The sequence below is a fragment of the Phaseolus vulgaris genome, chromosome 1 (genome assembly GCF_000499845.2).
Source record: "Phaseolus vulgaris cultivar G19833 chromosome 1, P. vulgaris v2.0, whole genome shotgun sequence".
NCBI lineage: Eukaryota > Viridiplantae > Streptophyta > Magnoliopsida > Fabales > Fabaceae > Phaseolus > Phaseolus vulgaris.
The window spans coordinates 46,737,209-46,763,924 of record NC_023759.2 but is presented as its reverse complement, the minus strand read 5'-3'; the positions used below and the strand labels follow the sequence as shown (position 1 = coordinate 46,763,924).

Below are 26,716 nucleotides of genomic sequence, written 5' to 3'. Positions count from 1 at the left end.
CTAATTTTGGTCTAATATATAAGTAGATTATTGAATTAAAGAAGTATAAAATTAAAACTAAGGTATATTTTAAATAAAAATATCAATACTTCAATATAAAAAACAGTATAAGTCATGTAAAATAGTATCTATGCTGAGGGAGAGGGAGTGCTGCTGCTTACTGGCTAAAATAGAAGTTGATGGCTAAATGAGGCATCCAATATGGCCGGCAACGCTGCTAAATTAGGCAGTAGAATAATCCAAGGAGCCTCTGCCTTTGGATTGTGTTGGCAGGTAGTCTAAGGGGAAACCATGCTTGGGTGGCAGTGGCGGAACATTTTAGCTATCTTTCAACCTTTGCGTTCTTTTTCATTGCTTGTCACTTTCGCTTTGTCCCTTGCACCGCATGCATAGCTGGCAATTCTCTGTCTTCTGTGTTCTCTTCCATCATTGGATTTATGCTTCCCACATTTTTCTATCCTACAATTAATGAAACAAAAACTGGGTCCTACTCCTATTCCTCAATCCAGACTTTGTTCGATGCTTTCATTTATTAATAAAAAATTACATAAAAGATTGTGCTGTGATAGCTAGGAGTGGAACAAATTAAGTTCAATTTTTACATCTGCTAGAATTGGATGAGGGGTCTAGGAGTCATTGTTGCTGTTAAGTGTTTTCTCACTGTCACTGAGATGTTTCGGGGTCCAATTCCGTTAATCTTAATGTTCACATCTGCCCTTTTTTTAAACATTTTCGTTGTGAAAACTGGAAAGTAAGGGGCCATTGCTTACTTGCAGGCTTTAAGAATTCTAGCATTTAGAAATTCTCTGTCGCAAAAGTTTCTTGCCGTATGAATTAAACTTTAAAAGTTAAACTTTTGAAGGTTTTTATTGACAGTTTTATGATAAATAAATAAAAACTATTGTGGTTGGCTTTCAGCATTGCTAGCTGTTGCTATATAATAATATGGTAATAAGTTAAAGTGGGGAATAAAGTCTCTCTAGATCTGCGTTGAGGTTATTAAGATAATGTACTATTCTAATGAAGGGTTAGGACATGTCTATCGATGGAGCTAAAGCTACAGGCAAAAGGTGAAAGATCAGTTTTCTTTTTAGTTGGCATTATTATAATCACAATTTGCAAACACGACTTTTTGGTTTATTTTGTACGTGTTTTGGCGGATATGAAATGTGGAGATAAGCATAAGAGGGGGCATTAGATGAGGCCAAACATTGGGATGTATTATAGTGCGATATTCGAATGGCAAAATGACAACCCAGATTGTCACTTAAGAGGAACATTGTGTTTTTGTGGCCAATGAGAAATAGGTCTTTTGTCCCAATTAAGTGTTAAAAAGATTACATCAATAATTGCCTGAACTTCTTATCAAGAATAAGTCAAAAAATTCCCGAGGTAGTGATGACTCCACTGTCACACAGTCATTTGAATGTGAATGATCACTGGAAAAGAGTAAATTACACGTGTAAAAGATTTTTCCATTTTTAAAATATAAAAATATTTTAGTATAAAAAATATATTTTATATACTTTAAAAAATGTATTGAATAAAATAAAATTTATAATAATATCATGTAACCAACTTAAGTGTTTAAAAATTATGTTAAATAAGTGATCATTGACATGAGTATGTAAAAGTTTAGATACTTATTAAGAGTGGTTGTTCATTATAGGTTTCTGTTGATTTAAATAGTTTAAAAATATATTGAATAGTTTGTATGAAAAATAAAAAAATTTACAAAAATATTTTCGAATTTAGTGTTTAAAAAATTATGTTAAATGAGTAGTTATTGACCTTAATATAATTAATTTCAATTGTAGGTATTTGCAAATAAAATAATGAATGTGAACTCTATAAATAATACGAGCCTTATATCCCGTTAGATGCAATGTCTTAGTGGCGACTTGGGCACCTACTAATCAGGAAATGAAAAGGTTCTTATACAAATTCTGATTTGATAAGCTTTCGGTTTAATATCGTTCTTATGCGAGCTAGCTTTCCTGAGAAAATTTCGATCATAATTATAGATTTTTCAAACCATATTTAACAATAATATAAAAAAGTAAATATGTAATTTAAAATATAATTATCCCCAAAAGTAATTAAGAAAATAAAAACTTAAAAATAAAATTATACATATAAAAAAGTATCCCTAAAATTATATAAAAAAATGTCTAATTATGTGATTATTAATTGTTTAACAAGTTTTGATAATTAATTGTTTCACCTAAAAAGCTAAAAAGGATGTGTTCATTCCTAAAAATATAATGTAAAAAAGTGACTGCGTGAATTATAATTAGAATAGGAAATTATAGGTACAATTATTGAAATGTAAGCATGCATTAGATTAGATGAAGAGGAGGAGACCATCTCAATCATATTTAACAATAATATAAAAAAGTAAATATGTAATTTAAAATATAATTATCCCCAAAAGTAATTAAGAAAATAAAAACTTAAAATAAAATTATACATATAAAAAATATCCCTAAAATTATAAAAAAAAAAACAAAAAAAATGAAAAAATGTCTAATTATGTGATTATTAATTGTTTAACAAGTTTTGATAATTAATTGTTTCACCTAAAAAGCTAAAAATGATGTGTTCATTCCTAAAAATATAATGTAAAAAAGTGACTGCGTGAATTATAATTAGAATAGGAAATTATAAGTACAATTATTGAAATGTAAGCATGCATTAGATGAAGAGGAGGAGACCATCTCAATCATTTGAGATGTTTAACAGTAAAATTCAAGGCTACAAGATATTGAAGTTAGTAACTTCATTTCTCATCTGACCTACAGAACATTGAGGGTAGGTCACAAATAATCAGAAATCAAAAACTAAAAATTATACTCATAATTGAATTTAATCTACTACATACACATCTACCTCTCAAGGAAACTTCGTCTACCACAAACTCAAGGAAATTTGAAATTCATATAATCTTCTGTTCTTCCTGAAGGAGGGTTTATGTATACCCAGAGCAAAGAAATAATAATGGAGAGCAATCCAGACCAGACATAAATGATGGTAGGAATCTTTCCTCTTCTTCCCATGAGGCCCTTTGCAAAAGGATAAAGATGGCACAAGACCCAGAAACTGAAAAACACCCCTCCTACTAGTCTGCTCCATTGTGGAAAGGGACTGTACACGGTCCTAGCTACTCCTACAGCAATACCAATGGCGTTCACCATCATAATAGTAATGGGAGGGATCATTAGAAAGCTCCACTTCACCTCATAGAGGTCAGCAAACTCATCCTCTTCATTTTCTGGAGTGGCTGACTTCGAAGTTAAAGTGAATGATATCTCCACTCCTGCTATTACCTTCAGTAACCCTTGTAAAACAGCAGCAGCGTGTGCACTTGTTCCACCAATTAGCCAGAACTGTTCATTTCTCCACCAATCATGTAGAGTGATTCCTGACCATTTGATCTCCAGCAGTGCAAGCAAACACAGTGTGATTGTGATACCCAGCAAGAATACTAAAAAAGTTACACTGAGAGATTGGACTATAAACTGACCCGAAAATAGAGACAACGCAGGTAGAAAGCAATAGACTATCAAAAACATTGAGGTGAAAGGGTACATTCCTACATTTAAGTATGCCACTCTCTGCAGGAACTTCATTCTAGGACTAGCTAATAACGCATTGTTAGCTGAAAAGAAGATTTCAACGGAACCTGTAGCCCATCGAAGCACTTGATGGAGCCTGTCTGTTAAATTGATTGGAGCTGATCCTCTAAAAGCATCCCTTTTGGTTACACAGTACACTGATCTCCACCCTCTATTGTGCATTCTGTAACCAGTTACCACATCTTCTGTGACTGAACCATATATCCATCCCACTCGTTTGCCCCATTCAGTTTTATCTTCATAGAAACAAGATATTACAGTTATTGCCTCAGCAACAGTGGCCGCATCCAATGGCTCACGAGGCACAGCAAGAGAACCTACTGGCCTTCCATGTGTTCCCTTTCCTTGCAAATCTTGAAGCAACCTTCCCTGGTATTCCGCCACAGGAATGGACGCAGCAAGAGAAGTAGAATTCCCAAATCTTTTGGGAAGAAGCAAGGACTCTATGTCTGCATCATCATCATTATGATCAAAATTTATTGGCACAGAAACTTCATCCTCTTCCTTTTTTGAGACCTTTGGTTTTCTCAGAAACAGCTTAATTTTCTTCCTGCCAAGCCACCCATGATGTTCTGTGGCTCTAGGAGGACTAAATCCATACAGAGCTGTTCTTCTGAATATGCAGCCTGTTCCCACGTACATGGGACCTTGTAAGCCATCCAGAGCTCTCATGCTCACATCAAAGAACACAGTGTTGTGATTTGCATATCTGTCACTGGGGTCAATGCCCTCAAACCTTTGAGGAAACTGAACGTAGCATATCCTATCACCACCCCTATCAAGCATAAAGCACATACCTTCTCTTAGAGCCAAGGAGTTGTAGATGTAATGATCACAATCAAGATTCAGAATGAATGGCCCATTGGACATGATGGCACTGGTGCGAACAAGAGCATTCATTGCCCCTGCTTTCTTGTTGTGGTCATATGCTGGCCTCTTTTCACGAGACACGTAAACAAGCATGGGCAACCTAATATCAACATCTGTTGCATCAATCAAGTTATCTCCATCATCTCCTGCACCAAATTCCGGTTCTGCATTTGGTGGAGCTAACATTGCCTACACAAATACCAGAAAGGATTCAGTGTTAGTCCTTTAACATTTAGGACAAGGTTAATGATGTTTTTGTCCACAAAAATGTTAAAATTTCAAGTGTTATCTCTACTAAAATTTAGTCATTTTACTTTTTAGTTCTGGTGCATAAAAATGTTAAAAAATCTCTAGTATAAATATCTACAGAAATTTTATTCGTTTGATTCTGTGTAACTAAAAACATGTACAGTGATTTTAATAAACACATTTACTAAAATATGATATTTTAGATGTCTAGAAACCTGAATTATGCCAGCATGGTCCCCCCTCGAGTGGTCTTGTTCCGCTGATGCCCAAGTTCCTGGCCAATGAGAGCCATCGGACATCCACGTAGCTTTAGGAACCTTAACGGGTTCGGAGACATTGGCATCTGTTTCCATCTGTTTCTTCTTGACTCGTAGCTCCTCATGAGCATTGTAAGCATTGGATCTTCTCCTAATGGACTCCGGCAAGGAGTTTATCCTCACTTTGAACTCATCATATTCCCTCTTCACCCTTTTCCTCTCTCTCACAAAGTCCAACCGGACCTTGTTCTTGAGGAAATCACGTTTCTGCCCAAAATAAGCTTCAGGATTTCGGGGTTCTATATGGTGCTTACGACAGAAAGGAACCCAAATTCTAGCAAAACTAGCAGTCTCAGCAAGAGCTTCAAATGTCAACAAAGCTCCACCATCATCAGACAAGTAACAGGCAACCTTCTCCACTGGATAATCAACTGCAAGGATGGAGAGAATGGTGTTGGCGGTCACAAGAGGAGGCTCCTTTTCAGGGTCTGCCGTGGAAACAAACACATCAATTCCTGGTAGATCAGATCTCCCTTTTGGGTTGCGCAGGTTTGGAGACTCAAACTGCTCTTTCAGAACAGATAGATCAGTGACTCTGTTCACGGGACACAGCTTAGGAAGCTGATCAAGAAGCCAAGAAAATGCAAACCATAGCTCACAAGTTATAGACATTGCCCACAGCCAAATCGCTTCATGGTTTGGGTGTCTTATCCTCCATGTAAGAAATAAACCCAAAGCAACAAGACGCAGCAGAATAAGCATCCTGAAATCATTAGAAACTAGTTTATTCATCAACCAAAATAGGCAAGTACAGAAATAGTTATAAGTTGCCATATTTTAAACACTGATGCAATCACAAGTATCCTATGTGATTTAAATGTTTTAATAAAAAATAATAGATATACAAACCAATGCCTTTTTCCTTTTATTGTTAATGCAGGAAAGAACTAAAACATGGAAACATGGTATGCTATGGTTAGCATATAAATAAACTAAGTCTCTTGAACATGTTTACAGTCTGATTCCTTAGCCCGCATGTATGTGAAAGAATCAAGATTTTTTTTTAAAAGTACAACCACTATTAGCATGTTGTGAAGAGAGAATGCAGAAAAGAAAGTGTGAAAAAAGGTTTAGAATTGAACTGACCTATAAGGGCTGAGAATAGCAGCTGAAACTCCAACCTTGCGGGTCAAGGGTCTCTTCGCTTTCTTTCCAAAATCCGGTGGGGGTCCAAACCCGTTAGCACCGTAACCATCTTTAGGCCACACAGCGTTTCCATAGCCATATGTCCCCTTCGTCTCAAACAGCCATCGCGTGTGGTCAAATTCCTGAGGATGATTCTGCGCTTTGAAGGACTTCACAAGAGAAAACCTCTTGTCCAACTTGACCTCCGCCATGGAAGGCAGAGGCAGAGGCTGATCATCACCCTCAGACCCCTCTCCCTCTTCATTATCTTCATCATCACTCGCATACTTATAAAGCAGTTTGCACCCAGGACACTTTCCTCCACCATTGTTCCCACCAGACTCAAAGTAACACTCCCTGCAGATCTTGAACCCGCACTCGCACGGATTACACAAGCCTTTCATTGCTTCCTCGTCGCAACCCTTATTTCCGCAAACCGACGTCGATTTCGGCAGCGCTTCGATTTCCACGGAGGAGTGGCCACGCGTCACGGAGTTGTAGCCTCCGGTGAAGATCGTGCCGGAGATGAAACTCGTGCTTCCTTTTCCGTCTTCCGAGATTGTCAGGGGCTTGCGGTCCGGCGTCGGGGGAATGTGAACGGTGTACGACACGTACTCAGAGTTCATTTCTTCGATGCCACCGCCTTTGGAAGCGCCGGCGCCAGAGAGTCTCCTACCTCCGCCGGAAGCTCTGAGAGGAGAAGTTGGGTTGTTGGTGGAGACTGAGGCGCGAGGAACGGGACTGGTTAGTCCCATGCTTCTGCGTCGTCCTCCGGACGACACCGTAATGGTGACCGGAGAGGAAGAAGGGGACGACGCCGTTTTGACCATGTTGCTAAAATGAGAAGGCGTGAGAGATTAAAGAAGGAATAGTGAGAAAACGGAAATCCTCAATGGCCTCAACATAAGCTTGTTAAGAGTGTGGAATTTGAAATTGGAGAAAGAAGCAGAAGCAGAGAAGTAGAAGTAGCAAAGAAAGGTGCAACGGTCGATTTGAGACTTAAATGCAACGGTCGATAGATCGTGACCGCTGAATTACTACATTCTGGAGTTGATAGATCTGGACCACTAATTTACTTAATAGTTGCTTTCATTTTATAGTTTCTAACAAAGACAGATCTGGTCTGAAGGAAAACATGGAGCCAAAAATATTTAAAATTTTATTGCAACGTTTGTATTAAATAAAAGCATATCATTGTAATTAAAATACAAGAAACGCATTCCATGTTTTACTTTTTTTATACTTTAGTGATTAAAATAAAATATTATTACTGATACCATATTTTTTTCTGTATGTTTTAATTCTACAGTTGGTTTTTTAAACAATTTCAAATTCTATTTAACTTTAAATATTTCTCGTTTCCACGTATTCATATATATTTTTACAAAGCTTTTTCTTTCATTTTCTTCGTAAAAGAAATATCTAAAACAATACAATACACAAAATAACTATTTAATAGAATGATAAGTTAGTATAATCATTTTTTAGTTTTATAAGATCATATTATTTAATAACAAAAATAATATTATATATATTCTCATACAATTAAATTGTATATAATCTAATTTTGTACATGCTCCGTATACCGATTTGGTGTAATTTTTTTTGGAAATTTATCAAAATGAATACAAATATTCTTTTACAAAAATGGATAAATAATGCATGGAGACTTTGAAATGGAAAAATCGAATAGTCAAACATGATTTTTGCTTAGATTTTTTACTAAAATTATCATTGAAAACACGATTTTAATATTAATTATTTTTTATTTTTTTATAGAAGTGGTGTATAAAATAGCATGATTTTCTTTTAATAAATTGAGTGAAAGTTGTATATGAATCACGACTTCTTTACTTTTTAAAATAAAAATAATACTACCATGCAAATTTTTTGACACAGAAGGCAAAGAACAAGGAGAAAGGTTTCTTATGATAAGTTAGGATATTCTCCTAAGCAACATTGTACCCAAGTCCCACATATATGTATCTCATTTTATGTGGATCCAACAAAGACATCATCATTTATAACTCTAACAAAGTCATAATCAGTGTTGTTCCTATAAAAATGAAGAAATTGTCTCTTGATGCACTATTTCCATTCATTTTATTAAAAAATATTTGAAAATAAAAAAAAGCTGTTTCAAAAATTGATAGCATATTCAGATTAATCCAATCGTTACATGAAAAGAAAAATTGTTTCAAAAAAGAACTTCAACTTTTAGTTGCCACTAATATTTACACTTTTATCACTAGATGAAGAAAGAAAATGAAAAAGATCAATAGTTCGATTAGTCCGTGTACTTGCAATAAAATAAAATAAAGTACTTTAAAATTAATACTAAAGAAATTCTAATTAATACAAAATATAAAAGTTCAATAATACATTAATAATAATATGCTAAAGTAAAAATATTTACATTTCCGTTCTAAGTATTTTAATAAAGATAATTTTGCTAAAAAGGAGAATTATTTTCCACAGTAATAAATGCTATTACTTTTCTAGAAAAAACAGACATATAAAAGAATATTAATATTAGCAAAACCCATTTTACTATCTCCCCGTTGTCATCTGATTTCTAGTTGAAATATATGAATGAATTTCACTAATATTTAATACAAACATAAATTTGAACTTAGCTAACATTTCATAAAATCTAAGTTTCGACTTTTAAACCCATGAAATATTATATTCCTATAAATAAAAATAATAACATTTAACTTTGCTGCTGTAAAATACTCATAAGGCCAAATCACTATACAATTTTGAAATTTTCTCCCTCGCGGAATATAAACAGTGGCAGAAAGCAAGCATTTAGCTTGTAAAGAGGTGAACAGAAAAAGAAAAACTGACAAAATATTAACATGCTTGATGACTTTCGGATGTATACAAGTTGCTCTTCTGCTTCGTCTTTCGTATCCTCCTGCAAGATTGTGTCTATCTAGAACTACTTTCCTTTTTTTAAAAAGAAAATTGGCCACTGCGAGATTAACTACTATTTATGTTTTACACGATGCTATGCTGTACAATGTCATACCAACTTGCCTCTCAATAAGGAGGCAAAATTGTGAGCTCAAGCACTTTAAAAACAAATTCACCGTACCTGAAGGGCATTATCATAGTTGTCTTTAAACAGAATGCAATTTGATTCACATAGAATGGAAGAATTAACATGCTGCTGGCCGGGAAAGTGGTCCGTTATATGACTAGAGGAGGATCTCTTTGAGTATCAAGAGAACTAGCATGATAAAGCACATTATAACAAGCGACGTGGCACACATAATCATCCCTCCTTTTTTCTGCGTTCTTTCTGCCTGCAATGCACAAAGTATATGTTTAAAATGATGTTAACAGGCTAAACAGCAGCTAAAGATTCCGAAAGAAAAGCACTCCAATTTGCAATCATAAAGACTGAGTAAGGTCTACTCAAGAAAGTAATAGCATGAGAGAAAACAGAACCTTTTGCAACTGCTCAAGGCCATCTTCAACGGACGTAGAAACACTCTGAATGTTGTAGTCAATTCTGTCCACAATTGTTCCCTGCATGAATACCAGCTTCATGAGTCACCTTTTTATTCTAGAAATCCATTTTATACAAGGGTGGTGGAGCATTCACCTGGTCTATCACTAGGACCGAGAGATCCTTCATGATTTGGGCAAGTTCATGAACTGACTTAACAACCTACAGCAAATTTTACTTAGTAAGACATGGTACACAAAGTGATTAGTCTTCAAGCAACACACCGAATGCATTCAAATTGCCTGTTCAATTTCTCTCTCCCTTTCCACTGAGAACTGCTCACTTTTCTTTAGCTTTGTCATTTGCTCTTCACTAAAACCCTGGAGTTAATCAAATAACAAATATCATTATCTCTTACTTTGGATATAAATTCATCCAGGATGAAGAAGAATGTAAGTAAACATTTCATATCATTTAATGTTCCTTTTAAACTGTCAACTTCATTGTAATGATAGAATGTTGTCCAGAGAGACAATTTCATCAGAAGTAAAATGAACCTAATGAATCAAGCTATTCCTTTCAAGAGAAACATCATTTCAGATTCAAATAAGTGGTAAATATATCCTTATATTTTTGTTAATTCAAGAAATGGTGAAGTCCTCCACACACCTACACCCCTTTTACAACAGACAAGGTTGAACGCTAAAAGGCATGGACACTACAAAATACTAGCCAGCCAAATCATGTGTTGTACACATTTTCATGTAAGACACTGCATAAATACATTGAATACTTTTGGTTTCATCTTTACAGGTTTTAATTCTATTTTTAAAACCTTTTTTGCCAATACAAATTGGACACTGAAATAATTGGATAAATTTAACATATTATTATTTTTACAATGAATGATGATCATTTTTAAAACATGAGTTCTCTCTTGTGATCAAAGATTTTTAATATATGTTAATTTAGATTAAATTTTATACGTTATATTATACCTATGTTGTGTCTTACAATTTTTAAAATTTGCCGTATGTCCATGGCATATAGTATTCATGTTACATGTCTTATTCATTATTCATCCTTTCTGAATTGACAAGGCAGAAGAGATCACTGCATATGGGCAGAAATCTAGTAGTTTCATCATTAGAATTTTGCATCAATAATTGCTAGGAAAGAAAATAAATCACCACTCATCACTTGGTAGATAAAAATAAATGCATCCTACACACTGTTAGAATAATATGAAATATATCAATAATACCTTTAATTAATTTTAAGAGTAAGTATCTTACAGTTAATTGACATTTCTTTATCATCTCAATGATTGGTTTTATATTTCCTTTATTATCTCATTTTCTTTTTTATTTAACTGGGGTTCAGAATTTGGTACAAGTACAAGGGGTTCATCATTTGTACCGTAACCATTACATTATACTCACTGCAAACAGTTTTTAATTTATCCTTCTCCTCCCTCAGTACCTACGTCTCCTATAATTGTTTACACAGCATACGGTATCTTAAAAAATATGGTCCTGCCAGATAAATTAGTTGCCAAAAAGAACGCATACCACATCACTGAATTCATCATCATGTGATCCAAATTTACTCCCGTTAAAGTTCATCTCCAAGTCAACCCCGTCATAACCCTGCATGATTACACACAAAGATAGACATTAGGGAAGCGACATAAAAACTAACACAAAAAATAACACCGCAGTCCCACTGATGCAGCAGACACAACAGAATCAGGATATAAATTCAAGCATTTGAATACCAATAGAGTTAACAATAGAAAGAAAATAAATCAAGAAATGATACAAAAGTAGATTGATAGGTTATCAAACAGAGAATCAGACCAACAAAAGTGGCGGCATACAGAAGATTTTGGAGTGGAAAATAAGCTACACATAAAAAGTCGCAACCTCTTTTTGTTGTTGTAAACGTTTTAAATATGCTGACTGCTTTCGCCGAAGATCCATTGATAGGTTCTGAAGGTCTGTAGCAAGGGAACGCTGCCAAAAGTAGATACAAAAGAGCCAATCATACCAATCTCAAGTCAAAAGCAAAACTGGTATATTATAAATTGACTAAAATTTTGAGCAAGCAACCAAGATCGAAGTAAAGTCTTGTCTATTTAGAAACCACTTCTCACCAAAGAAACCATTTTCAAAATAAAGAGTGTAAAATCATTGTGATGAAACTAACATTATATTTGGATGAGGGATTATAATGGGAAAATAGAACGAGGGGAAAGCCTTGATTAGCCATTCTCTTGTCGGGGTAACCTAAAAGTAGGGAAGGAAATGAAGATTTTTCACACACCCCTCCTTACTTTTCTAAGGTGAAAAAGTATATGAAGTTAAATTACATTAGGGTTTTTTTTCAAAAAATAGAGGGGTGAAATAATAAATTTATATTGTTTTTAATAATTTTCTTTTCACTATCCCCTTATTTCCTTTACCTGGTGAATTGGTAACATTCAAACATGAATAGGGGTTCACCCTACACTTTCCCTGTCCTTTAACCCTCTTAAACACCCAACAACAAAATCCAAATGAGGATAACACGTAACTTCACATCACATACAGTACTACATGAAAAACAAGGAGAAACAAGAAAAATATATGAATAGGCCTTCAAACGATGGGAGAGACTAAGGCAAAATAAGGCCTCATAATCATAGTCAAATAGATGATAAACTCTACGCAATAGCTTATATATCTTTAAAACAGTCACCAGAGTCCTGAACTGACTGAGAGCAAGCAGAGCTTGGGCTACCTACTCATCGACAAACTAACTTGTAACTTCCTTTTTTGCACCCAAAACAAATAATTGCCGAAGAACCTATATCGACCTTAAGAACAGGAAGTCAATAACAGGCAACCTCAACTGAAGAAAAAGCTAAAGTCTGAACAAATTAGTTTGCACGGCATATGATAGAATGATAGTACATAATACTTCTACAGCAAAATTACCCTACCTGTACATTTTTTCTAACATTAGAATCCTCAGATGATCCGCTAGCAGCAGAAAGTCTTTTCAGCCTCACTTCAGACTTTCTAAGAAGAGATGTAATTTCCTGGGTGAGTGTCTCAATAAGACGCTGATCCTCTTTGTCATCCCCAAAGGAAGGCATCAAGGCCTTCGAATGAGCTTTAGTTAACTCAGAAATTTTAACCCGAGCACGTTGTATAGCCGTAGCTATTTCTTCAGAATCATCCACCCAAGACGGTGGCAACCCCACAGTAAACGCATCCCTAACATTTTAAAGGCGTTATTAACTATCAAATGCAACAGCGTTCAACACCTAGGTTTAAGGCACTTACACATAGGGCATCGCTATTATGCATGTGAATATACGAAATTAAAGCCCAAAAAGACTTTTGCAGAAACGAAATGGAGTGTGACTTGGTGAAAAGGGAAAACCTAGAGGTGGATGGGTCCTCGGTGCTTAAAGGAGCATAGGATGATCGATTGGAAGGAAGAAGTGAAACCATTTCAATGACGGGACCGGTGGAAGAAGCAGATGCGGAGGAGGAGAGAGGAGCACGCACGCTCTTCACGGCGTCTCTGTGCTTCCTAAACTCCACAGTTCGATTTCTCGTCGCCATTGAATCCTATTTCAAGTAACCACACTCTCTGCTTTCCCTGCAAAACTACCAGCAACAAAAATGGTACCAGCTTTTCAGATTAAGAGTCACTAACAAGGGTTATATTAGTAAATTAACACATCCGTAAGTACCTTACTCTATAAGATATTGAACTTTCAAGCATGTTTTACCTCAGAAGAATATTGGTTAACGTGTTCTTAATTATTCGGGTTTTTTTTCTTAATTTCTCTTTATTTTAAATTTTATTTTTATCTCATAAAAACTGTAAATTTTAATTGGTCTATATACGTTTGTAATTCTTGAAATATACGCTTTAAATTTTTAAATTAAAATATATACAATTTTATTAATTTTGAGTAATTAATTAAAAATAGAAAAATAATATAATTTAAATATATACATATAATTTAATAAAAAATAGTATTAAAAATTATGTAGCCATTATTTTGTAAAAATATAATTTATTTAATCATTTTGAAATTGTACGGGATGACCGACCGGTCTTGTGAACCAGTCAACCCATGTGTCAAGACCATACTTTAAGGTAGGAGGTCGATCGTGCATCGCACGTGGCCGACCGACATGAGGTGCTCAAGTCAAAGGTTGACCCAATTAGCAAAGGTTAACCTGTGGTTAGGAAACGACCTAATCCAACCCTAATCGCTAAGTAACCCCCTAATCCGGCCCAACAGCGAGGGTCCATCAAGGTAATATAAATATCACGCATTCCAAGGAAGAAGGTACGTCATTATCTACAGTATTCTAGCCAGCCGAATACGATACCCCACTGACTTGAGCGTTGGAGTGCCATCTGCAGGTACCCCACCCGCCTGAGGAGTCATCCAGCGAGAAGAACCGAAGGAGGAAGTGAGATACGACCGACCGAGTGACATCTGAAGACAATAGTTCTCCTAGTCCCCAACCTAGTTCGAGAACAATTGGCGCCCACCGTGGGGTCGAGGAGATCTAGCAGAGACCACAGCAGTAGATGGTATCAACCAGCAGCATGGCAAGCATGATCGAAGCAGATCAAACAGCAATGATGATGGCCCTTCAGAAGGAACTAGCAGAGATGAAGAAGGCGCACGAGGAAGCCGCTAAGAAGAATGAGGAGGAAATCAAAAACCTCCAAGAAGAGAACAAGCGGATGAAGAAACTGGTCGAGGGGGTGCCGTCCCTTGCCATGACTAATCAGGCCGGCAGGTCCCACGCCACCGGGGTCGGCATCCAAGCCGAGAAAGACACCAAGAATGACTTCACTCTAGAAATGGATGGAGAGTCCCATCCCAGCAAGACAATCAACACTACCGCTCCGGCGGGTCCGGACAGACGCCATCCCTTCACCGACCGTGTCATGGAAACCCCCTTGCCAGACAAGTGGAAAGGCTTCAACAGGGACCGGTATGATGGGACGACCGACCCAGATGAGCACGTGGACGCATACACGACCCACATGAGCCTGTACACCACGGACGACGCAGTATTCTGCCGAGTCTTTCCAACCTCTCTAAAGGGTAGCGCTCTGAGCTGGTTCACCAAGCTCCCAGCGCACTCTATAGATTGCTTCGAAACCCTAATAGCGAAGTTCGACGTCCAGTTCGCAACAAGCCGCCCCCACCATCTGACATGCATAGCCCTAGTCGGCATTCGTCAAGAGAGGGGGGAGTCCCTCAGAACGTTCATTGACCGGTTCAGCAAGACTGCTATGAGCATTCGAAACCTCAGCCCTGAGGTGGCGATGCATCACATGCTGACCGCCCTCAGACCTGGCCCATTTGCCGACAGCTTGTGCATGCAGCCTGCTACCAACCTCGACGATCTTAGACGACGAGCGGCGAAATTCATGCAGCTGGAGGAACTTCGTGAATTCAGAAACAACGCCCGAGCCGAGGCAAGCGGGGAAAAGAAGGAAGATAGGGAGCGACAAGGAAGGTCCCGAACCGGTCGGGACCAGAAAAGGGACAATCGCGGACCCCGCTTCTCCCGCTACACACCTTTGAACGTGGAGAGCCCCAAGGACTCATATCCCCTTCCCAACATCGACCGGCTCGTAGACGGAGCGGCCGGCCACAAGATATTGAGTTTCTTAGACGCCTACTCCGGCTACAACCAAATCAGCATGCACCATAGCGATAGAGGTAAAACGACTTTCACGACGGACGGTGTAAACTACTTCTACAAGGTAATGCCGTTCGGCCTAAAGAACGCCGGGGCTACCTACCAGAGGCTCATGGACAAGATTTTCAAATGGATGATCGGCCGAAGCGTAGAGGTGTACGTGGACGATATCGTGGTGAAGTCCGACTCGTGCGGCCAACACATCAAAGACCTACAAGAAGTCTTCGACGCCTTAAGAAGGGTCAACATGCGCCTTAACCCCGAGAAATGCGCGTTCGGCGTTGAAGGCGGCAAATTCCTCGGCTTTATGCTGACCCACAGAGGAATCGAGGCGAACCCCGACAAGTGCAAGGCCATAACGGAAATGAGAAGCCCGAAAAACTTGAAAGAAATTCAACAGCTGCTCGGCCAACTGACAGCACTCTCCAGATTCGTACCCCGCCTCGCCGAACGGATCAGGCCGATAGCCATAATGCTCCGCAAAACTTCGAAATTCAGCTAGAACGAGGAGTGTGAACAAATCTTCGGTCAGCTCAAAGAATTCTTGTCCTCGCCGGCCGTTATCCAAAAGTCCCGCCTAGACCTACCTATAGTAGTCTACCTAGCGGTATCTGAGGAAGCGGTCAGCGCCGCCCTCGTCCAAGAGGTGGACCGCGAAGAACACCCGGTGTACTTTGTCAACTGGACGCTCCATGCAGCCGAGACCAGGTACCAAATGATAGAGAAGGTGGCACTGGCCCTAGTGCTGACAACAAGGAGAATATGCCCATACTTCCAGAACCACGAAATCAGGGTAAGGACCAACTATCCCATATACAAAATTTTGTCTAAACCCGATCTTGCAGGATGAATGATAGGGTGGTTGGTCGAGCTTTCAGAGTTCGACATCAAGTACGAACCGAGGGGTGCCATTAAATCCCAATGCCTGGCGGATTTCGCAGCCGAGTTCCCCAGGAACACAGAAACCTCAGCCAAATGGGTCCTTTACGTGGACGGCTCCTCCAACAAAACGGCTTGCGGAGCCGAGGTCGTCCTCGAGGGGCCTGGGGACTTGCTGATTGAGCAAGCCCTCCAGTTCTCCTTCAAAGCAACGAACAACCAAGCGGAATACGAGGCCATACTGGCCGGCCTCAACTTAGCAAATGATCTAGGCGCGCAGGAGGTCGCATGCAAGAGCGACTTCCAGTTGGTCGTCGGTCAAATCAAAGGAGAATTCGAAGTCAATGAGCCCCTCCTCCAACGATATTACCACACCGTCCGTAACGTCATGAACAAATTCGACACGGTGGCGGTCCAGCACATACCACGGGAGGAAAATGAACGTGCCGATGCACTCTCTCGCCTGGCATCTACAAAAAAGCAAAGCCACCACCGATCGGTCGTCCAGGTGCGACTAGCACAGCCGAGTGTAGGTGACGCCGAATGCATGACAATCACCGAGACCCACACATGGATGACCCCAATCACTCAGTACTTGGAGCACGGGACATGCCAACCGGGGGAAGAGAAGAACATCAGACGGCAGTGCGCCCGGTACACTATGATCGGTCAAGACCTATACCGAAGGGGGCACTCAATGCCACTCCTAAAGTGCCTCACCAAGGAACAATCCCAATACGTGCTACAAGAAATCCACGAAGGGGCGTGCGGGAGCCACTCCGGAGCCCGAACGATGGCAGCCAAAATAATCCGCGCAGGGTATTATTGGCCGACCGTCTACGGAGACAGCGCTAATTACGTTAAGAAATGCCAAAAATACCAAGAGTTTGGCCCCCTCCACCACCAAAAACCAGAAGAACTGCACAGCATGACATCACCCTGGCCGTTCGCCATGTGGGGAATGGTCATCATCGGTCCATTCTCACCAGGCAAAGGCCAGACCAAGCATCTGCTGGTCGCAGTAGATTACTTCACCAAGTGGATCGAGGCCGAACCACTAGCCACAATCACCGCCCGAAACATCCAAAATTTTGTGTGGAAAAACATAGTGTGCCGGTTCGGCATACTACACTCAATAGTCTCCGACAACGGCCGACAGTTCATCGATCAAGGCCTCATGACTTTCTACGGCGACCTCGGCATCAAATCCCTCACAAGCTCCATTAAGCACCCACAGACGAACGGACAGGCTAAAGCGGCCAACAAGGTTCTGTTGAACGAACTAAGGAAGAGGCTTGGCACTGCCAAGGGAAGATGGACGGAGGAGCTGCCCGAGGTCTTATGGGCATACCGCTGCACCCCATAATCCACCACACAAGAGACCCCTTACAGCCTCACGTACGGCACCGAGGCCATGATACCAGTAGAAGTCGGGGAGCCATCCATCCGACGCCAACTTTTCGACTTATCCCTCAATAAGGAAAGTCTGACGGTCGGCCTCGACCTCTTGAACGAGCTTCGAGATAAAAGCAAGATACGCGAAGCGGTATGTAAGCTCCGAGCGGCAAGGAGATACAACTCAAAGGTCAAGCCCAGAAGCTTTCAACAAAGTGACCTCGTCTGGAGAATGCGCAGCAACGCTAGGAAGTCGGACGGCAAGTTCTCATCAAATTGGGAGGGACCATTCCGAATCCGAGAAGTGGGAGAAGGGGGAGCTTATTACTTGGAACACCTATCGGGAAAAATTGTACCTAGGACGTGGAATGTCACGCACCTAAAGTTTTATTTCAGCTAAACATGAATAAAATCTACGCACTCTTTCCTCGCCCGGCCGATCCATCGGTCAGAGAGGTTTTAACGAGGCGTTTCGTACATAAGTGTATACAACGAACGATTTCGACCAGGGTGTAGCCTTAACCGGCATACCCTCCCGCCACACGCACGGTCCGGCCAGGATGTAGCCTCAACCGGCATACCCTCCCGAACCCGTAACCATGTCGCCCAGGATGTAGCCTTAATTGGCATACCCTCCCGAACCCACTCGGCCAGGATGTAGCCTTAACCGGCATACCCTCCCGTAACATACACGGTCCGGCCAGGGTGTAGCCTCAACCGGCATACCCTCCCGAACCTGCACCCATTTCGGCCAGGATGTAGCCTTAACCGGCATACCCCCCGAGGCATACACAACGATCGGCAAAAGCCCGCCTAAAATAAACGCCTAAATCGAATTCGTTAAAGGACGGCCGACCTATCGAAGTCCGTTACACGCACTTGGTTGATTTCACTTATCACAAGTTACTCAATTGATTTCATCCACCGACCGGTCGCTCAGTTCTTTTTACTTTGTTAATTTTACGATTTAAGTTTAACCATTCGGCTCATAAAGGCTCGATCGTCCAGAAAATGCAGAAACAATTGAAGAAAGAAAGACTTATATTAAACTGAAAATAGGTGGGGGCCACACCCCGGCCCCAAGGGTCCAAAATTAAAAGCTGGCCGCCTAATCTACGATATTCAAAACCTCATTAGAGGGATCAGCTTCAACCTCTTCACCAGGAGGTGGACCGGCCGCTACAGGGACCAAACGGCCATCCACAACTTCCATGTCTTGGTCAAATTGACCAGAAGGAGGTGGACCGCCGTATAGCACCTCGGCCTGTCGAACGGCAAGATCGAAGCTCTGGCCAATGAGCACCATGGTGTCCTCCATAGTCTTCAAAACTTCAGCCTCCGCCGCCCTCTTGGCCTCGCGCTCGGCCGCAGCTTCCTCTTCCCTTAAGGTGGCCCGACGGTCGGCCGTCTCCAATGCCTTGCGAAGGAGAATAACCTCCGCAGCTTTGTCGGCGTCGGCCTTCTCAAGCTCGGCCAACCTATTCTGGCGCAGCTCCAGCTCGGCCGCTTGCGCACACAACTTCTTTTCGTAAGTCGTGTTGGCCTCCACGGCCTGCTTTAGGTTGTGCCTGGCCTCCTGGAGATCGTGCTCGAGGCGTGATATGTCCTCGACCCGGCTCCTCTGAGCGTCCGCCCCCCGGCGGGCCAAAAATAGACCCCGGCAGATCATCTTGATGCCGCCGTCAAGGAGGTCGTCATCAGGGACCGACCGGATCTCACCCTCGATGTTGGAGGGCACAACCTAAAGCAGAAGCAGAAGAAGAAGAAGAAGAAGAAGCAGAAGAAGAAGAAGAAGCAGAAGAAGAAGAAGAAGAAGAAGAAGAAGAAGAATCTTTTCCTATTATTGAAAAGAAAAAAAAGGAACAGAAGAAGAAAAATAAATAGAAAAGAAAGATAGAAAAATTTCATGAAAATCATGAAAAGTCAGAAAGAAAATGAGGGAAAATGTGACATCGAAAGAAAGTGGTAATTAGATAACATATATGTTCTCTATAATTGAATTGTAGATATGTTCTTCTTCTTTAATATGTGCATTTTGTTATCTAAGAAAAACCAATATTTTTTGGAAGCCCAACCTCATTACAACCCTGGAAAAGACCTCAAGATTCATGTTTCTAATATGTTTGTGATTTGAAGATGAAATGAAAAGCAACTGTGATTTGTTATGATTCAGTGAAAATAAAGAGAAATAAACACTTACCCGTGAGCATATGAGAAGATATTCCTTGATGAATTTTCATTTATTTGTTTTGATTTGATTCTGGAAATTGAGTGTGTCTATAATTTTCTATATTTGAAATTGGAAGTATCATAAGTTTCTAATTTGATTTGTTGTTTAGTGAATTAAGCTGTAATATTTCATATTAAAATATAGGCACTTATGAGGATTTATTGGTAATTTACATATAAAATAATCCCTAATTTATGAATTTATACCTTTTTACATTTTTTATGATCTTTAAATTTGGTGTTAATTGCAGATTTCTAAGGAAGATTGGAGATTTGGATTAAAGATGAATGATTTGAGCTAAAAAGATAAAGATAGAAGGTCCCAGAATGGAAAAAGATGCAAAGAAAGATTGGGCCTTTTTTATGTTTTATCATTTAGCCCATTAGCGCGACATAGGAAACAACCTAACCCTAGAAAACTAGGATAAATAGAGGGCTAGAGGCTCAACCTTAGTGTGCCAGATTGAGAGGAAAACACCATAGAGTGAATTGTAACCCAATTGGGAGAATGGAAGGTGATAGAAGTATGCGTGGCTAATTCTACCCTTTGGAATTGGGAGTAATCTGCTCAAACTCTTATGTATTGAGGTGATATTTTATATATTAATATTCAGTTCTTGATTGATTATTGGTATTGTTGTTTTACTTTTAATTTTCCGTGACAAATTGAGAATCTTAAATCTGACCGGGAGGTATTTTTAGGGTTCGGACCTAAACAACAATACTTAACATATTTGAGTGCTAGGAATAGACTTGAAATGTTAATTGCTATTAAACGTCTGAGCTTCGTTCTAAGTTGTTCTTATAATTATGCGAGGGATCGATAGTTAGGGGACATTCTTAAGGATTTTATATGCGAGGAATCGATATAAATGATTTTTATACGGGCATCAATTTCAATCAAAGAACTTAATATTGACATGCTAATCAAAATACTTGAGAGTGAGAGAGATGAAACTAATCCTTATTTTTTCAATTGAAACAACTAATTCTTTGTTTGTTTTCTTATTGATCAGTGCCAACACAATTAATTCAAAACTCTTTTAATTGTTCTGTTTTTATATTTAACGATTATTGTACTCGATAATTCACTGTTCCTTGTGGGATCGACGATATTTGTCCTTAGGGACAATTATTACTTTTGACAAACGCGGTGCACTTGCCGTAAAAAGTCATCAAACAGCGAGAGTCCATCAAGGTAATATAAATATCACGCATTCCAAGGAAGAAGGTACGTCATTATCTACAGTATTCTAGCCAGCCGAATACGATACCCCACTGACTTGAGCGTTGGAGTGTCATCTGCAGGTACCCCAACCGCCTGAGGAGTCATCCAGCGAGAAGAACCGAAGGAGGAAGTGAGATACGACCGACCGAGTGACATCTGAAGACAATAGTTCTCCCAGTCCCCAACCTAGTTCGAGAACAAAAATGAAACAACTTTTTTATTATTTAAATAAATAAATACATTCATATTTATTAAAAATTAAAATATTTAATTAAAAATTATAAAATGACTACACAATGATATAGAGATATTAATTGATTAAAAAATATAAAAATAATACAATTTAAATGTATATATATATGTGTGATTTTAAAAAAATAATACTTAAAAGTTTACGTAATTGTTATTTTTTTTAATATAAATTATTTAATTATTTGAAAATAAAGAAAAATTATCTGATTATTTATTTTATTGAGTATATAAAATAAATTATTTGTTATTTATTAAAAAGTAAAATCATCTAATTAAAAGATTTCCAAACTTTACATCTCATGATAGTATAAATGGTATTTGATTTTAAGAAGATAAAAAATAAAAAGTTAAATAATTGATACCACGTTTAATCTAAATGAGTATAAAGTTTAATAAAAAGGTATGCCTAGGTACATTATAACATAATACTTATCTCTACACTTTCTTAAACCTTCCTTTCCCCTTTTCTTTTCTAAATTTGGAGATTAACTACTTTATTTCGGTTAAAATATTTTTTTAAAATAAAAATTCTCATATTAGGTATCATTGTGCAACTTGACATCTTAATTATTTTGACATCTCAAGTAACAACAATTATTTGTTATCACATGAAAAAAATATTATTAAAAAAAATACAAAAATGTGGAAGAATAAACCAAAACTCATATGTTAACAAAAACGATACATATGTATATTATACTTATTCATAAAGAATTCTAAAAACAGTCTAGATGGTACCTTATTATACCAATGAATTAGCCAAATTATCAACACATACATTTTTTTCCCGAAAAATATTAGTAACCCTAAACTTGATTTTCTCACAATAATTAGTATTTCATCGATTACGAAGCATCAAAGGAACATTAGTTATAGCAGTAAACGCAGCACAAACCAAAACAGAATCACATTTTAGGCATACATTAGTAATAAAATAAATACAACATCAAGATTTTCTATGAGGTCAACCATCCTAGTACTCGGCCGAGAACGCTTAACATCAGAGTTCTTCCTTTGTTATTTAAACATTTCAAATAATTACATATAAAAAATACAAATTAGTTAGGATTGTCCAAACTAAAATAATTTTACCTTTAGGCCTGAGTTTATATGAATTTAAAAAATAAATTATAATAATATTTGATCAAATGGGTTAATAATTTCCATACTTATATTTAGACTTATCTATTTAATTGCACCAAATTGTTATAATTCTTCTGTGCTTCAATTCTACTAGTTTCTATACGATATGCAAAAATACAATATACCATTCCATAACAGAATAATATTAACAATATTTTAGGTGCTTATAAAGCAGCTGTGCAAATATGCAGATTTTCATCTTATGAAGCTATTTACTCAATTTTAATTTTATTCACTAAATACTTTTATATTCCTGTTTGGGTAAGACTAGAATACATTTGAATGGGTTTTGGCCTACAAGGGAGGCTACATTAATATGTGGTGGTGGTGGTGCAGAAGGGACACGGAGGGCGTTTGGGTAAATTTCAAATAACAAGAATTCTTGTAGGCTAAGATCCCCAAGGCAACAACCACGCACAAACCCAAACCGAAAGTCCCTAGTATTTTCCTCGTCCTATTTCTCTTCACACTAACATTATATATATATACACATAGTACACACACCACTCCCATCTTACACCGGCACCCTCAATAAAACACACAAACAACGATTTCTCAGACAACTTTGCCGTGTAGCGGAAATACCCTTTTATTTTTTTCCATCGTGTGCCTGTACTACTTAGCGCAAGTCAATGGAAGACGAGAATTTCAGTTTTGGCCGCTCTACTGCCTCCAGAAGCTACCAATCCAGGCTCAAGTCACACTTCGGTGATTCTTTATTTCAAACCTCCGTTTTGTTCATTAGTCTTGTGGATACTGTTTTTGTTGGTTTTGGTTTTGTGGGGTGTCTTGTTCTGGCTAAATGTTTAACCTTTTTGCTTTGTCGTTGAACCAGAGCTTTTCGTCGATTTTGATGAGGTCAATGGGGATGAGGATTTTAGGTGGGCTTATCCATGCCCTTTTTGCGCTGAAGATTTTGATCTTCTTGAACTATGTTGTCATATTGACTTGGACCATTCAACAGAAGCCAAGTCTGGGGTATTTGATTTCTCTTTCACTTTAATTGATTCCCCTTTGGTATTGTTTTTTTAGCTTTGCATGGGAACTTTTTCCATACCCTTTACCTTGTTGTTGATGCTTCTTTATTGCTGCGTGACTGTGATTAATCTATTCTAGTTGGTATGTTTTTATAGAGATATATCTCAGTTCATTGTTAGCCTTATAGTTTTGAAACTGTCTCATTCAGATTGGGTGGTTTGGTGCTTTGCAAGAAAGTTCCTTTCGTAGTTATTAGCTTTTTAATTGATTTATTGAACAACAAATTCACGAAGAACTAAAGAAACTAGTGTTGGTAGTTTCATTTGAAATATGCTAATTGTATCCATCAAATTACATATATTTTTATTAAAAGTATTACCTTGCGATTAATCATCGGCCATGTTTATGATGCTTGTAATTTAATTCAATAGCTTCCTTGCCATCATTGCGGACAACAGGCTTGAAATTTTCCTTTGAAAAAATGAGACAGCTTTTTAAATTGACCTTTGCATTTCTGCATTCCATTATTGCCTCTGAAAATATTCATTATTACTTCTAGTTCACGACTAATAGCATGTTTATCTTAACTTGGGGCTAACCATTGATGGGATTTGTCAAAGTGAAGCCTTTTTCTGATGTTCTTATTAGCTTTTTATATATCTTGCATCTATGCAGAAGCCCTTAAAGATGTGGTTCCTGACAAGATCTTAGCTTGTAGAACCTGAAGTGGTTACTCCACACATGAATTCAATTTAGATCTTTGGCACATCTAGAATGAGCTTCCATGTAAAGTTGATAATGTTACTTTATTGTCGGTTGATTTGAGTATGACTAGGCAAACACACACACACACCTTGGACTTTAGGGAGATTGCAAGTAACCACCATGAACTTTTAAATCCATCAACTGTGCAACCCCTCTTCACCCTCAAACTATGAGAAATAATCCAGAGCTGTCAAACAATTCCTAGTAATAATTAGATCACTAATTTGTTTTTCATTGCATGATAATTTCTTTAATGGTCATGCTTATAATATCAAAACGTTTAATGGATTTATAATAATTTTATATCGAGTCAATATCAGGGACGTTCCAAGTGTGTTAGGTAGACTATGCATGATTATCACATAATTTACAAAACTTGTTAGAAAGGGGCATAAAATGATCTGTTGTAGTATTTATCCTAATTTTAGGTTTCAGTTGGCGGATTTAGAAGTTTGTACTGGCTACTTGCATTAGCCTTAAAATTCAGATGTGTGTGTGTACTCTTTTCTTATACAATTGTTATATTTCTCAATTTGCTTACAATTTGCATTACTATCTATGTTTGTGCTTGTTGAATTGCACTAACTATCTCTATCTCTGTTTGTTCATGCAGATTTGTCCTGTATGTACCGTGTGGATTGGGTCAAATGTCGTTGATCATATAGCAGCACAACATGGGAACTTGTTTAAGATATCCTTTCTGATCTGCTTGATAGGAATGGTTTTATTTATTGATAAATAGTATTAGTTTGTTTCCCTTTTATCTCCTTTTTACCAAAGTCTTTGTTCTTCATTCAAGTATGTACTTCCTTTACTGGAGATTACAGTCAGCTGAAATCAAAATGCTACAAAGATGAATCCTACCCAGATCTTTCCTTTTCAAGAAAGGGTGAACCAGATGAACACTGGCAATCTTTTTCTGCTGGGATGTCTACCTCCAACACATCAAGTGATCCATGGCTGTCATTTTTATGTGGTGCATCTGCTGTTGATGAATGTGAAAATGTGCTGCCAGATTCTTCAAGTGAAATAAGCGTTGAAGAAGTGCACTCAAATGATAAAGTGTTAGAAAGGTATGATGAAGTATCACTCTATCAACTATGTGTCCTTTCGCATTATTCATGTGCTGTCAAACATCAACTACTAAATCACAAATTTATTTTGATCCATGATTATAGAGTTTGTGGATGAAAAAAAGTCAGTTTTGGGACCAAAAAATAAAATCCTATTTTAGATGATCAACAGTACCAAAAAACTTGATTTTCTAAGACCACCTTTCATCCAGTGAAGCAATAATCTATCGCAGACCACCTTTCACTTTGTGAAGCAATAATCTATAAATACTCAAAACAGGCACACCACCTGAAATCATTAGAAGCATCCCCTGCAACAGTTGGATATGCTTGCTATTTTCAAGTAATTTTTAGATTAATGCAATTAAAGCTGTAGCTCCGCAGTAGTGATGATAATACATCAATCAGGGGGCAATTTAAGTGTTCTTTGTCTGGACCACATCCTTCTACATCTAGTATAGGTAGGTGCATTGAGGCAAATGATGGTTCGAACCAAAAACATAGCTGCATATGCAAGTACCCGAAAAACCGCTGGTCTTTTTTTGTTTCTTTCTACACTTTGTTAAGCTTAGGACCTCAGGGAAAATGGTTATTTTTGTTACTTGTACCTTTTAATAAGACATTCATTATCTTCTTGTTGACTTTCTCTTGTTTGACTTTTTACCTATTTATTAGATATTTAATTTTACGTAACTACTTTCATCTTTCTCTTAAATATGTACCTAATACTTTAATTATTGCAGGGATGTTCAGCCACATTTATCTGACAAAGACCAAATAGAGAAAGCACAGCGCAGTAAATTTGTACAGGGACTTTTGATGTCTACTATCTTTGATTCTGGCTTCTGATTGAGACAATTAAGGACATCAGTTACTAGTTTCAATTCAATGGGTAAAAAAAGGAAATATATAGTAGTTTCAATCTTCAAAATTATTCTTAGTCACAGGACCAATGTTTTTCCTGTTCTATGGCACTGAGATACACCTAGTATAGAGTAGTAAGCTTTATGTAGGAATTAAATGTAATGTATATTCAAGACAAAGCTATTATTGGTTTAGAACAATTGCGTACGCACTTGTATTCTCTCAGGATTTTGTGTTTCGTTGTAATAACAGGTTTAGTAGCTTAATGCCTTACTCTTGCTATTTGCTATAATTAAATTATGTGATAAAAGCGTGCCAATAATGATGAGTTGTTCTGGTAGTCGATTGACCAATGGATGTTTTCAAATGTGCAATTTGCTTAATCCGTTGACAAATGTGGCCATTGTATTAACTCCATTAATGTTTAACGGTAGTTTGATTTTTATAGTGTAAAATGAATGCCTTAACTCATCCTGTTTAATACACTTTTCACCATTTCAAATCCTGGTTGAATCATTTTATCAT

General features: G+C 38.0%; 3 protein-coding genes across 4 annotated transcripts; 1 reads left to right on the top strand and 2 right to left on the bottom strand.

Annotated features, from left to right (window-relative positions):
* Positions 1-2,673: 2,673 nt before the first annotated feature.
* Positions 2,674-7,248, bottom strand: LOC137814776 (cellulose synthase-like protein D5). The gene is made up of 3 exons (XM_068617677.1): positions 6,158-7,248; positions 4,970-5,774; positions 2,674-4,694 (listed from the first exon to the last, which is right to left on the bottom strand). Exons 1-3 carry the CDS (start codon positions 7,024-7,026, stop codon positions 2,919-2,921), a joined length of 3,450 nt encoding a protein of 1,149 aa, XP_068473778.1. The 5' UTR covers positions 7,027-7,248; the 3' UTR covers positions 2,674-2,918.
* Positions 7,249-8,879: 1,631 nt separating this feature from the next.
* Positions 8,880-13,396, bottom strand: LOC137814778 (syntaxin-43-like). Of its 2 annotated transcripts, none has more exons than XM_068617679.1 (8): positions 13,083-13,396; positions 12,637-12,913; positions 11,579-11,668; positions 11,225-11,302; positions 9,956-10,033; positions 9,810-9,875; positions 9,653-9,733; positions 8,880-9,507 (listed from the first exon to the last, which is right to left on the bottom strand). In XM_068617679.1, exons 1-8 carry the CDS (start codon positions 13,265-13,267, stop codon positions 9,400-9,402), a joined length of 963 nt encoding a protein of 320 aa, XP_068473780.1. In that variant the 5' UTR covers positions 13,268-13,396; the 3' UTR covers positions 8,880-9,399. The 2 variants fall into 2 exon arrangements, with proteins under 2 accessions (XP_068473780.1, XP_068473782.1); XM_068617681.1 differs by having other exon boundaries at positions 12,983-13,343.
* A 9,527-nt stretch (positions 13,397-22,923) lies between these two features.
* LOC137814774 (protein DEHYDRATION-INDUCED 19 homolog 2-like) lies at positions 22,924-26,464 on the top strand. The gene is made up of 5 exons (XM_068617676.1): positions 22,924-23,219; positions 23,347-23,489; positions 24,868-24,946; positions 25,081-25,327; positions 26,071-26,464. Exons 1-5 carry the CDS (start codon positions 23,144-23,146, stop codon positions 26,174-26,176), a joined length of 651 nt encoding a protein of 216 aa, XP_068473777.1. The 5' UTR covers positions 22,924-23,143; the 3' UTR covers positions 26,177-26,464.
* The last annotated feature ends 252 nt before the right edge of the window (positions 26,465-26,716 follow it).